Source organism: Centruroides vittatus, unplaced genomic scaffold (genome assembly GCF_030686945.1).
Source record: "Centruroides vittatus isolate TY-2023 unplaced genomic scaffold, ASM3068694v2 contig_628, whole genome shotgun sequence".
NCBI classification, from domain to species: domain Eukaryota; kingdom Metazoa; phylum Arthropoda; class Arachnida; order Scorpiones; family Buthidae; genus Centruroides; species Centruroides vittatus.
In genome coordinates, this window is record NW_027122385.1 from 5,772,786 (window position 1) to 5,787,024 (window position 14,239).

Sequence of the window (14,239 nt, forward strand, 5' to 3'; positions counted from 1 at the left end):
ACGATCAAAATTTCTCTTAGCAATTTTTCTTTGGTAAATAAAGGCTTGACGCAAAAAGGCGAAACGTAAGGTAAATACAGGTTAAAAATCTTCGGAGTACGGCTTACAAGCATGTACCCATAAGATTATTTAACACCTAAATAGTAGATAGCACCTAAATATGGGTCAATTTTCTATCAAGTACCTCCCGGAAAATATCCCCCTTTCAGATCTCCTATGTGTTGCGATGCCGTCCGTATACGACTAAAAAGTATTATTTGAGTATTAAATTTTAGATAAGAACTAAATAATGTTACATGAATGCTGATCATGAACAGACTGCTGAAAAATAGAAGAAAATAAGTTCATTTTCGTTATTTATTTGTTTCTTTAGTTTTCCTGCTTAGTAGAAAAAAAGAAGTTTTATAATGTAAACAGGTTTTCTATCGAATTTTATAATTGATATTTCATTTTGGAATTAAAAATTTTACAATAAATAAAAGGTGTTCCTTACAATTTAAATGTAACGAAGTTTAAGTACTACTTAGTTTTGATTTTTCACATGAAAATTGATATTAAGGAATGTTCAAACTTTAAGAAATGAATATTTTATTACCTGGGAACTTTTACAATAAATACAACATTTAGGCATGAAATGTTCTATATTTAATAGTGTTAACGTGAAATATTACAAATAAAACACAAACGTAGCTGTAATAATGCAGATAATGAATTATAAATTTAGAATAATTCCAACTTTTTAACAGTGAATAACACTTAGATACTGTTGGGATAAATTAATCTTTAAGATTTATAGACTCGAGGAGGCCAATAATATATTAAGATCAGCTTTTTGAGTTTTAGGACAAGAGGTGATTATTTTTAGATCATTTGCATAATTTGCAGTCTTAAAACTGAAACAACGAATGGCAAGATGACAGACAAGTGAAGGCTAATTTACGTAGACTGTTGAGGAAAAATAAAAAAGTAAATATAATTGTAGTTTAACTTTATACTTAATTATTATTAATTTTTTGAATTATATATAATGACTTGATGTTTAATAACTTTTCTGTTAAAATACAGTATTCAGATAAAACATTTACAATCACTTCATGCTTATTGATTCTGTCTCTGGATATAAAACATGTCCGTTTAGTACTTTATTTCTACAGTACTTGAAAGAAATCTACTACAAACAGTTTGTGAATATATGTATATTTATGCTGCATGTTAAAGCTATTATTTATTGCCTGTACGTTTTGTATGTCAATTTGAAATACTGCACATTGTTAGATAGACGAATATACAGACCAGATACGTAGAGCGTAGAGGCTGGAAAGCTTAGTTATATTCAATATATTAAATATGAAATATTTATGCTTAAATATTGCATTTCTCGTGAACGTTCCTATATAGTATTATTATTATTTTTTTAATTCGAACATTCCTTAATATGAAAATGCGATTAGAATATCTTAAATAAATCCGTATATAGAATATAAATAATATTCAAACTACTTTATATTAAAAGCGAAAGGAAATCCTTCACCGATCGTGAAATTTCTAAATAAAATAAACCTGTGTAATAAAAAAACCTGTTTAATTTTTTCCCTGTCAGAAAGTAAAAAAAAAAATCACAGGAAAAACTTATAACGAATATTTATCAGTCAGATCTTCCATTTCTCCTTCGACAATCAACCTTTCAGGTACGAATATTTAATTTTTATTCGCATTTTAATATTCAAATAATACTTTATTTTTCTTAGCACCCGAAAATATCGAATCTACATAAATTTGCATAAATTAAATTAGTATTTTTAGATAATACATAGCTAATTAATTTTTGTGTTTGAAATTTCTTGTATATTTCCATGCTCTAATCAGTGCTTTTAGTATCGTATATTTTATATAAATATCAAATTAAAGCGGATTGACAGCGTCATGCCTTTTTGGCAATAAGAGAGATCTGGCAAAACGGTGTGATGCCCGTGGAAAAATTTTTAAAAAACCAAAACAGGCCTTAATTTGGGAAAAAATAAAACGTATACGCGTGAAAAATTTAATATTATAACAATTTAAAATTAGAGATAAGAATGTGGATAATTTAAATCGAAAATAAAAGTAGTTTTTCAAATATTTCTATTTAAAACTGCTATATTGCTACATATTATTTATTGCAAGTTTTGTACATAATGTTCTGTTTCTGCATAAAGTACAGGTATAAAGTATATTGATTAGTAAACATTAACAAATCAAAAGATATAATAAAACTGGTATAAACTTTTTAGTTTTATAAAATACACTAAAAAGTTAAACTTAAATTTTCTCTGGCTTTCACACTATTACGGTTATATGCAACTACAATTGAAAGTGTGGGGCATTCGTGTATAGAAATGATCTTAGTAATACTTGTATTCAATATCATAAATGAAATCATTGAGCGCCCAATGCTTTTATTTTTGGGAGAATGATATTAATATTTATACATCGACAATGTAAGGAACAGCTTTCACTGATTATAAAATTTCTAATTCCAAACAACATATCAATTATGAAATTCAATAGAATTACTTATACATAGAGAACCTGTTAGATATATTATTTTCTTTGTTTTGCAATAAACAGTAAAGTTAAAAGGATAAATCTAAACGAGAATTATCCTGTCTTATTTTGCAGTAGTCATTTAACAATCAACATTACAGGTAAAAATATTTATTTGTTAATTATTTTCTATATTTTAGTACTCAAATAATAATTCTTCTTGTAACTAAATCCTTTCGATTCTTTTTATCTCTTAGAACCCATTAATACTTCACAGTGCGCAATAGTATCAATTGTATAATAATTTGTATAGATTAAACTATTGCTTTTAAATAATATACTGCTAATTAATATTTATATATTCGAAAATATTTAAATATTTTTATATACTAGTTAAACTGTAATACCTCTTCGGCCGATCGCCCGTATTGCATGGTAGTGCCTGAGATCTGTTAATGAAATATGATGTTAGAGATAACTTCATATAAAAAACTGTCCTCAGTTTTCGTAAAGAAAATCGACAATCTTTACTTAGCAAGCCCGTTTATGAGGTCGAATCCACGACCAGAGAGAACTACTTAAAACGTACCTCTGTTTAGATACTGTATTTTTATACAGAAGTTGGATTGCCAGGGTAGAGTATCGCTCTGAAGCTCTCGGAAATTATTTATAAAATGTTATAATTTTTTAGCATTATAACATTAAAAAAGACATTTAAACTTGCGTGAATCATTTCTTTACTTCAAGAAAAAATCATACTCTCTCCCCCTCAAGATGAAGATATTTATGAAATTTTTTGTCGAAATAAATAATTTAAATTTATTTTTAAAGTATTGAACAAAAAATATTTTTAATATATTTTAAATTATGATTTAAAATAACTTGAAACTTAAAAATATATATTTTTTTTTAATATTTAAAATTATCAAGAAAACTGGTTTACTCAATATATATTGCGTAAACGTATATTATATATTGGATAAACGTATATTGTTTATAGTGCCTTCAAGGCGGATTTTTCCTTCTTTAAGGCACTATATTAGCGCCGTTACTAACTACTGTATAGTATACACTTTTTCATTACCAGGCAATACCGACCGTTATTAGCAAAGTTTATTAATTAAATTCCTACTGTTAGTTCACACTCTCCCTATATATATATTTTGTTCAAATTTTCAATCCTTAATAAAATACCTTTTATTCATCCACTCAAATTCAAATACATTTTTTTAAAGTTGTAGTGGATGGCACTTGATGTTGTTACAGTTTTTTCAAATATTAATTCATTAATTAAATTTAATTATTGGTTATATTACCTGTGGTATCGAAGATGGCGACGGGGAAATTTCTCCCCCTACGTTCGAGATGGCCGCGTTTCCTGTAATCTCGAATCAGGTTATAGAGTGATAATCAGGAAGCAGATTAACAATGGATAATCTCGAAGTAGAATACCGAGTGATCTAAACGTTAGGGGGCGTACCCGTACTATCTGTCGCATTATGCCAATTAATAAATTTTTCTGTCGCCGTCTAGTAACGTTATCTAGGGAAAAAATTTCCCCGTCGCCATCTTCGATACCACGGGTAACATTAACCTAATTATTAATATTTTAAATAGAGTTTTAGCAGTTTGTAATGAAAATTGAAATCAACAGGCAGGTAAAATGTAAGGTAAAATGTAAGGATTTCAGTATTTTTCACGTGAAGGTGAAGAATGCGAGTTCAATTCTTGCGAAAATCAATCATTTTTTGATAAATTTTTGCTTTAAGTAGACGTTTTATCCAAATGATTTTCGAGAGTGAGTTAGCAGTTGTGGCTTAGTGGTTAGAATGAAGGATTTTTCTCAAAAAATAAAATTGAAGAAATTTTATGCTTTGGGTTCAATTCCGATTTCTCTTTCTATTATGTCACTTAATATTGTGATTCTATCAACGACTTAGAGACACAGAAGAAACAAGTCCGAAGACTAAGGAGAAAAATGGTAAGAAACAGTAACGAGGACAGGCAGCAACAACTAAAGAACGAATATAGACAGGCATTAAAGAGATTTAAAAGACTAATAAACAAGACACGATCTAAGAGTTGGCGGGAGTTTTGTGGAAAGAGTCATACAAAAGACCCCTGGGACGTTCCCTTCCAAGTGGCTTTCCGGGGAAGGAAGAAAACGCATGTACCGGACATTACCAACGAGAATTTTGATCAAAACAACTTTGATATCACTCAGAATATAAAGACAATATTAGACTACCACTTCCCCAGCGACAACCCGGATACTGATACAGACATTCACAGGGAAATCAGAATCGATCACAATAGCTGTCAAATCCATACAAATGACATTCCCTTTTCTTTTAGGGAAGTCCAGAAGGCTATATACACACTAAAGAATAATAAATCACCAGGATTAGATGGAATTTCAGCAGAAATGGTGAAGGCTGCATACACAGAAGTCCCAATTGCCTTCGTCCTTCTTTATAACAATTGTCTCAAAATAGGATACTTCCCTGACAATTGGAAGATAGCAAACGTTAAATTTATTCCAAAAACAAAAAACGCAAACAGCCCTAAGCAATTCAGATCCAGCAGTTTATTACCAGTACTTGAGAAAATTTTGGATGGGTTAATAATAAACAGAATTTATTATCACCTCCAGAAAAATGACAAACTTAACGAACAGCAGTTTGGCTTTAGACAAGGGCGGTCAACAATCCAAGTCGCTCGTCTTCAAATGTGTGGGAGAAGGAAGAACACGCCATGATAATTTCCGTTGATTTTAAAAAAGCATTCGACTACTTGTGGTGGCCGAGCGTATTTAAACAACTTAACAAGACAGAATGCCCTGCAAACATGCAAGAAATACTTAGGAATTATTTACATAACAGAAAAGCAGGCTACTTTTCTAATAACATTAACATTATAAAGCAGGTTACCAGAGGATGCCCACAGGGCTCGAGAAGTGGACCAGGCCTCTGGAACCTGGCATTCGACAGCCTGTTAGAAGAATACAACCAAACAGCAAGAGCAAAGATACAGGCTTTTGCGGATGATGTCGTTCTAATGATAGCGAACAAGAATTGCAACAGGCTAGCAGAGGAAGGAAACAGAGCCCTGGAGAAGATAAACAAGTGGAGTCAAACACATAAACTGGAAATAAATTATAAAAAATGTGAGCTCATGGTGTGTTCAAAAAAATTACGAAGAGGACAACTTAAAAAACAAATTGGCATATATATCAACGGAAACAAAGTCAAAAATGTGAACGAGATGAGATACCTGGGCATCATTTTCGACAGGGCGCTCAGCTGGAAAGAACACATAAATAAAATCCACCAAAGAATGCTTGAGAAAAGCAACACACTCATGCAAATTTCTAGAAATGTCTGGGGCTTGAACCACCGGTCAGGAAGATTGATATACAGAGCGGCGATCGAGCCTGCAATCCTGTATGGTGTACAGGGTGGGGCGAATCGGCAAACAAAGTTGAAACGAAAAGAAAACTACGATCAATACAAAGGAAATTCATGATAAACATTTGTAAGGCCTACAGAACGGCCCCAACAGATGCGTTGTTGGTTCTAGCAAATATCTTACCAATAGACCTCAGGATCAAACAACTCGTATGGGAATGGTCCCTAATAAAGGAAGACGTTAACAGCTTAAACAGCATTGAAATAGAAGACAAAATCAAGAAGGGAAAATTGCCATCGGACATTGGTGAACTCATTCAAAAAATAAAGGAAAACCAACTGGAAAAAGCAACGAAAACCATGGACACAATTAGACATCCATCGGAAGAGATCAGTTATAAAGCAGACATAGAACAACATAACAACCAGGAAGAACAATGAAAATTTTTACGGATGGATCGAAGAACGCAGAAGGCTCCGGAGCCGGAGTAGTTATATATGACCCAAAAAATTTTAAAACATATCAGGCGAGTTTAAAAATGGCTAAACATTGCACAATAACTCAAGCGGAGCTCTGGGCAGTCTTCAAGGCTTTGCAACACGTAGACAATAAACTCCAGAGTTTTAAGGGACCAATAAAGGTTTACACAGATAGCAGAGTCGTAATCCACACACTGAGGAATCAAAACGAAAGGACACAACTGGCCAACGAACTTATTGAACTGGCCCAGAAATTAGGCAAAATTAAAATAATAAAATTCCAGTGGATCCCTGGACACAAGGGAAACGAAGGGAACGAGATGGCGGATAAGTTGGCAAAGAGAGCCACATTAAAAAATCTCCCAACAACGTATAAAAGAATACCGCTCAATATTATCAAGAACAAAATCAAAGAAATAGTCGAACAACAATGGCAGAAGAGTGGGAACACTCCACAACTGGAAGAACCCTATACAGATTCATACCAACAACCAACAATAAACAAACATACAGACATCTGAGACCCAACTATGAGGTCACACAGTGTCTGCTAGGACATGGAAATTTCAACGCATATCTTTACCGCTTCGGCATAAAACCAACGATAAGTGCGACACCGATACCGACAAAATAGATGATGTCTCCCACTATCTCTACGAATGTAGAAAATATGAACACCAACGAGAGAAATTCCAAGGACAGTGTGTTATAGCTGGATCTAATTGGCCACCAAAAGAGAGTGAATTGACTCAAAACAGAACCCTATATAGGCATCTTTGCAATTTCATTAAAGCTACCAGAAAGCTATCGTCACCAAAGGAAAGAAGAAGCGAAAACCAACGAAAAGATAACCCAATGAACAGTAGACTGACACTGACATCTCAAGAAGAGACTGGCAGACATTCGGAATAGCATCTGGATCAATACAACAAAATTGATATTGTGTAAATAATGTAAATACTATCAAATTGTTAAGCTTAAATTGTTTAAATGTTTACCTTGATAATCGCGTTGTTGGCAAAGTAGCCACAATTGTAAATTTTATAATTTTGTATTCTTATTTTGTTATTTTGTTTTTTAAATATCGCCGGGTTTAGGCGACTCGTGTGATCCCCTCTGACTTTACCTTCTATCCTTCCCTTTACTCTCCGACTTTTACTCTTCGTTCCTTTCATTTCTTTAGGGCTAAGTCTGTCAGCAAGACAGACAGCTTTCTTAAACTTTACTCTAAACAAATAAATAAAAATATTGTGATTCTCTCATATGTATATACATATTTATATTAATTGTAATTATTTAATAAAAAGTAACTAAAATAAAATTTTTTTTTGTTGACCTAAGTAGGAATTGACTTTAAAATTTTTTTTTATATTACTTGTTTATTTATTTATATTATAGCGCAGAGCATACTAATGAAGCTGTGCTTATTTAATTTTTGCTAGCTGTATAATAACTTCTTCAATATTAGAATTGCAATTATATCGAAAGTAATGTCAAATAATGCAAAAGAAAAAAATTTGGAAATAATTTCTGTAAGAATAAATGTAACTGCGTGTATCAGAAAGTGTGTGTGAAGCACGACTTTTCTCACCCTGTTTAAAGCTTAATAACTCCTGTGCTTATTGTCGAAATTTTCTGAAAGTTTGCAGAGTGGTTTTCTTATAAAGAGGTTTTATGACGTTAAATTTTGGTGATTAAACATCGAGGGAGTGGGTAGATAATGAGGGTCGTGTGTATCTCAAATAGGGTCGGATTTAATAAAGATTTTGCTTGTTATTGCCATTATTAAATTTTTTTTATTCAACCCATTCCTACCCTCAAAATTAAGATTTTCGCTATTTCATAATAGTTAAAATATAAAAAACTTTTAAAAATAAATTATGACAACAGATGACGCTACCAAAATTTTAAATTTGGCCCGAAAGTCGAGCAACTCGTTGATGGTTAATATTATTTAGGAATAATCACTTAATATACTTATTTTCAATTATATTATACACTATTTATTTAGTTTTGCTTTCATGTATAATCTGTGAAAATTATTGCATTTTCTACTTACTTCTACAATAATTTCTATAATTCTATAATTTTTTAATTCTGGTGTACTTTTAATAATTATAAATTTTCATAAAACTTGTTAGGGCTTATAAAGTAAGATTTAAAAATTGTATACCTATGTAAAACTCTAGAAATGTCTTTTCTCTGATTGCATGTAAGAAAATGTTTATCACTACTTTCTTATATCATCATAAATTACACTTCGTAACTTTATCATAAATTGTAACATAACTAAATATATATACAACAATTAATAGTAATTGCTATATAATCAAAATTCTTTACCTTTCTTTTTCCATGGGTAAACGATACAAGCACTTTTCAGAAGTTAAATACGTTATCATACAGTTTGCAAGTAGGCTACACAATAAATAAAGAAAAAAACATACTATTGATAATTTAGTTTAATAAATTTAATTTTATTTATCACACAAATGTATCACACACCTTGTTTCGCACTACTACACATTAAAAAAATCCAGTAAGGAAAAAAATCCATTTCTTAACTTTCCCAACGACATTTATAACTGCGAATATAACACCATATTAGTGTATTTTTATTTTTAAAATTTTCATATTTATAATTATTATAAAATGGCAGAAAGCTTAATTTTGAGGGTAGGTTGACTTTTTAAAAATTGTTTATGCTAATAACGAGTAAAATTGCTATTAAGTCTGATCCCACTAAAAATGTGACTAACGTGTCTCCTTTATCTTCCCACTCCTTCGACTTTTAATCACCAAAATTTAAAGGAAGAATTTTTTCTAACAAACACACATTCACGCAGACTTTCAGAAATTATCAACAAAAAGCGTAGGAGTTATTAAGCTTCAAAGAGGTTAAACAAAATCGTGTCCACACACACACACACACACAACACTAACATCCATGCCTACAAAAAAATTTTTTATTTTTAGAGTCCAACAATGTAAAACTGTGGAGGTCATTTTTTGCCATACTTTCAGTCTTCTATATACAGTAAGACCCCGCTTAATGCGGGGGATGCGTTCCTAGATGACAGAGCGCTAAACGAAACAGCGTTAAACGGGGTCATCTTAACACGTAAATAAGGGGGATACTGTGAAACAGAACAGAGAATAAGAAAATTTATCAGTTTTTTTGTTTTATTTTGTAACATTTATTGTTAAATACATTTTTATTACATTAATTATAGACTTATTTGTTGCTAATATCGAAATTTATTCATAAAACATTCATAAAAATAAAAAAAGTTCGAGTAAAGAAGTTATGCTTGTGATGAAGAAGGTTCTTCCTCATTTGACACTTTTTTTTTCTTTGTGAAGAAGTTATCTAACGTTGTTTGCCTTTTCCTGTTTCGTTCAGCTAGTAGTTGTCGATAGCAAGACATCGCATCCATGACACTTCGTCTTGCCTTTGAACTTCTATCAAAATTGAAATCATTTTGTATAAACTGATCCATTATTTCCGTTATAGTGGCTAAACTTTTTTTTAGAAAATCCGTTGAAAGTTTCTTTTGTTCCTCATCTTCAGAAACGCTAATTTCGTCATCTTCATGCACTTGTTGTTCTACTAATTCTTTTAGATCGTCGTTGGAAAAACTTTCTCCAGTTGTAACTTGCAATAATTCTCCAATATTCTGCGCATTTATATTATCCAACCCTGTTTCATTAGCTAGCTTGACAATTTCATCGACATCAACAATGGATTCTGTTGTGTCACCATCCTTTTATTCCTTGCTTAGCTCCGGCCATACATTCTTCCATACTCCATTCAAACGTTTCTCGGTCACCTCATTCCAGGAAAGATTGATGTTGTCTACAGCATCCATGATATTCTAGTTTTTCCAAAAATCTCTAATGGATTGTTTATCTGCTCCATCTGTTTTATTAATTAGTTGTCGGAATGTCCGCCGCAGATAATAAGCTTTAAAATTTGATATTACGCCTTGATCCCAACACTGCGTGCGATCTCGGGGAATTTCAATAGTACCGCGTAATACCGAAACAGCGTTAAGCGGGGCAGCGTTAAGCGGGGTCTTACTGTATATACTAGTAGCCCGGGCCGCCCCTGAGTGGGCGTTCTAGCAACAGCGGTGTCATTCCGTGGTATAAATAATAAATTCATATCAATGGGGAATTTTTTCTTTTCCCTTGAGGGAAATTCCCTTCCCCGTGGGGAAAATTTTTTCCATATCGGAGAGGGTTAACGAAAAATTCTCCACGGGAGGAATTTTTAACCCCCTCTAAAGATTACCCCCACGGGGAAGAGGGTAATCCTTAACCCTCTCCCCCTTGAGGAAAAATTTTAAAAAAATCTTTTCTTAATGTGCATTTTCATGACATACCCTACTAAAACGCAGTCAAAAACGCAAAAAGTCGCATTTAATAATAATTTAATGTTAATTTAAATAATAGCTAGGGCGCCCCTAGCGGGCGTTTTAGGTATTCCGTGACAGATTACAGATATACAAACAGAGCCATCAACGGCTTATATTATTAGATATACACATATATTAGAGCCAGAAAAGTAAAAAAACTTCTTGTATAAAAAAGTTCGTTTTCAATGTAACTAATAATGTCCGTATACACGTGGTGTAATCTGGCAATGAGCCAGTCTACACAATCGTTACTAGAGGGCGGTAATATCATCGATCGACCGAATTGACAGTGGAGTTTTACAACTTACCGTATACACGTTTTGCTGGTTCTGATATAAGTGTGGTGCAGGTGAATATACCCAGCAAATTCCACGTGGCAAGGTCAGTCGATAACTTTTGACCAGTGTTCGGTGGTTTTTACACTACGTCATTGTAGACGCACTAAGATCTATAAAAACCCTTATTCAATACCCGCTTACTCGTATTCTGTCCTTAGTTTTTAAATTGTTTATTAGACAAAAATAAGAGAAATAGTATTAAAACACGATAATAATAAATCCATTTCTAATGGCAGAATTGTTCGTGACTTATTTATTAAACTTTTCAGCTTCATGATCATTTTAAATGGTTATAATGTAAATATGTAATTACGTATTATTTAGCCATAAGAAATAAGATGTGATGATGCTTACCATTATTTACTATATTATTTATAAAGAAAACAATAAATACATGACATTGAAATTCTGTTTACTCAAGCGAAAATCTTCATTTACGTTGTCCTTTAACAATGAAATGTTTATACGTGAATCGTAACTTTTCATATACATTTTATAAAAACCTTTTCTTTTAAATTAATTATATTTAAAGATTTTATCATCTGAAAATTGTTTCTAATTGGAATTTTAAAAACAAATTAATATAGTATACTTTTATCTTTTTGTTATTTTCAATCAAAATTCAAATAAGGAAGCAATTATTATCTTATCAATTAACTCTCCAATAAGTAAAATATTTATTGGGCTGCAATTTGACGAACGGATAGACGGACAAACAGGCGCATAGGAAATTGGAGGCAACGAGTTACTATACAGAAACTACCAATTCGTATTGGAGGTCATGTTATTTGAAATCAAAAATTTTCACTTCAAATGTGTTAGATAGATAACCGTCACGACTGTATTTTTAAAGGAAAAGTATGATGTACTGGGGCAAGCCAATACTAATTTGAGGTGGAAAGTATACATTTTAAATTAAGAAATTATTAAAACTATGATTTAAAAAAATTGCAGCCCGGCATTGAGACGATGACACAATAAATAATTGCTCCTTTTTAACTTATATTATTATATAATTTTGCTGTTAATTTATTTAACTTTCATAAATTGAATTACACTACCAGGAAAAAAACAACCCAATTATAATAACAGCAGAAATTTTATTAAGTGTAAATGTACACTTGTGAATAGTTAAATGGATTCGATTTATTTAAAATAAATCGTAAGTAAATAAAATATATTTATCACTTAAATAAACTTTTTTAATTTTAAACCTTAAATAGAACAACAATATCGTTTTCATGAACATTCCACATGTGGGGATCTCCATATTGAATTCTAAGACCGAATAACGCATTACTGGAGGCCTCGCCGTGCTTCATTCGAATGCGTATTAAAATGTACACGTACAAATTATACGTATAAATTATTTTTTTCGAATTATCCTTATGTATTGAAGAAAATAAAACATTTATCAAATACATTCGATCATTAAATTATTTTCCCATAGAATCTCTTCCAGGAAGGCTTTCCTTTTGGCAGATATCCCATGTGTTGCGTTGTATTTTTTTCAAACTGATATTTTCATGTAAAATATTATATACATATATATAATTTTACAATTAATATTACTCAGGATAACATTATATTATAAATAATTTGTGTAAGTATAATGTATCAAATATTCTTACACGAATGAAAATATAATGTAAACAAATAGATTTTATATATAAATGTCTAATATGAACACATCAAACTAATTATCATGCATATTTTCTTACTTTTCAGAATATTATGGAAATTTCCGAAAATTCCACACTAAGAGGAGAATATAAATCGCTTTATACAGAAGAATATTTACATCAATACGTTGACAATAAGTGGACTCAGAGCCAATTACGTTACGCCGTTCCTATGTCAATGGCATACGTAATAATTATCTTTTCTTTGCAAAATTATATGAAATCCAGGCCTCCGTTTCAGCTTCGTTGGCCACTTTTCATCTGGAATATCGTGCTGGCGATAATGAGTATTTGTGGCACTTTAAGATTGCTTCCAGGGCTGTGGATTTTAATCGGAGAGTTCGGATTTATGTTTTCCGTGTGCAACATCAGCTTTGCATTAAAATATCACCCGCTTCCATTCTGGTTATCTGTATTTGCATGGTCAAAAGTTATTGAATTCGGTGATACATTATTTATTGTCCTTCGTAAACAGAAGTTGATATTTTTGCATTGGTATCATCACGCTTTAACTCTGATTTTTGCATGGTATCTTAATTACTATGAAGCGTCTACTCTATACTGGTTTACTGTGATGAACAGTTTTGTACACAGCTTCATGTATACTTATTACGCTATGAAGTCGATGAAAATCAATGTACCTGTGTTATTTGCCATGACAATTACTATAATGCAAATTGCACAGATGTTTATGGGCTGTTTTGTTTCTTTATTGGCCACTTATACATATTATAGTGGGAACTACTGCGAACAGACAAACTCGACTCTTTTGATTTCAAATTGTGTGTACTTCTCTTACGTATGGTTGTTTTGTCGCTTTTTTCGAGACTCATATTTTAAGAAAAGAAACCGTTCTAACTTACTTCATCGAAAATATCTGTAACAGAACGGTTTAGTGAGAAGCTTTATTCTTATAAAAATTGTTTATTTTATGAAATTATTATATATAATGTTTTATCACTAAATATATTTTAAGTAATTAAAAATGTTCTGAATTTGAAACACTTATGAATTAAGGTATAATAATAAAACACAGGATTTTTGTTGAATGATATGTCTTGTTGTATGTTTTATTATAAATTTGTTTTTTTTTTTTTTTTGTTATTCTTGTAGTTATAAAGAGACATTAAATAAACATATAAAATTTTAATGCAACATAGTGTTAAGTCTAAAAATTGTTATTTAACATTACATATTGAATACGTGTTATATTTCATAATATTGCATGTTTTGAATGTGAAGGATGAAAATATTATCAATTTATAATGCAATAAATTTTATTAATTTTCAATTAATGTAATTAAAGGGAAAGAAGAGGGGAATAAATGTCTGAAATGCTTATCTTATTCTTTCTATATGAAAGAGTAGATATCGTTGAGTGTGGTATCGAA

General features: G+C 31.2%; 1 protein-coding gene across 1 annotated transcript; it reads left to right on the forward strand.

Annotated features, from left to right (window-relative positions):
- Positions 1–6,469: 6,469 nt before the first annotated feature.
- On the forward strand, positions 6,470–6,931 carry LOC136979491 (ribonuclease H-like). The gene has a single exon (XM_067275499.1). It carries the CDS (start codon positions 6,470–6,472, stop codon positions 6,929–6,931), a length of 462 nt encoding a protein of 153 aa, XP_067131600.1.
- Positions 6,932–14,239: the final 7,308 nt, after the last annotated feature.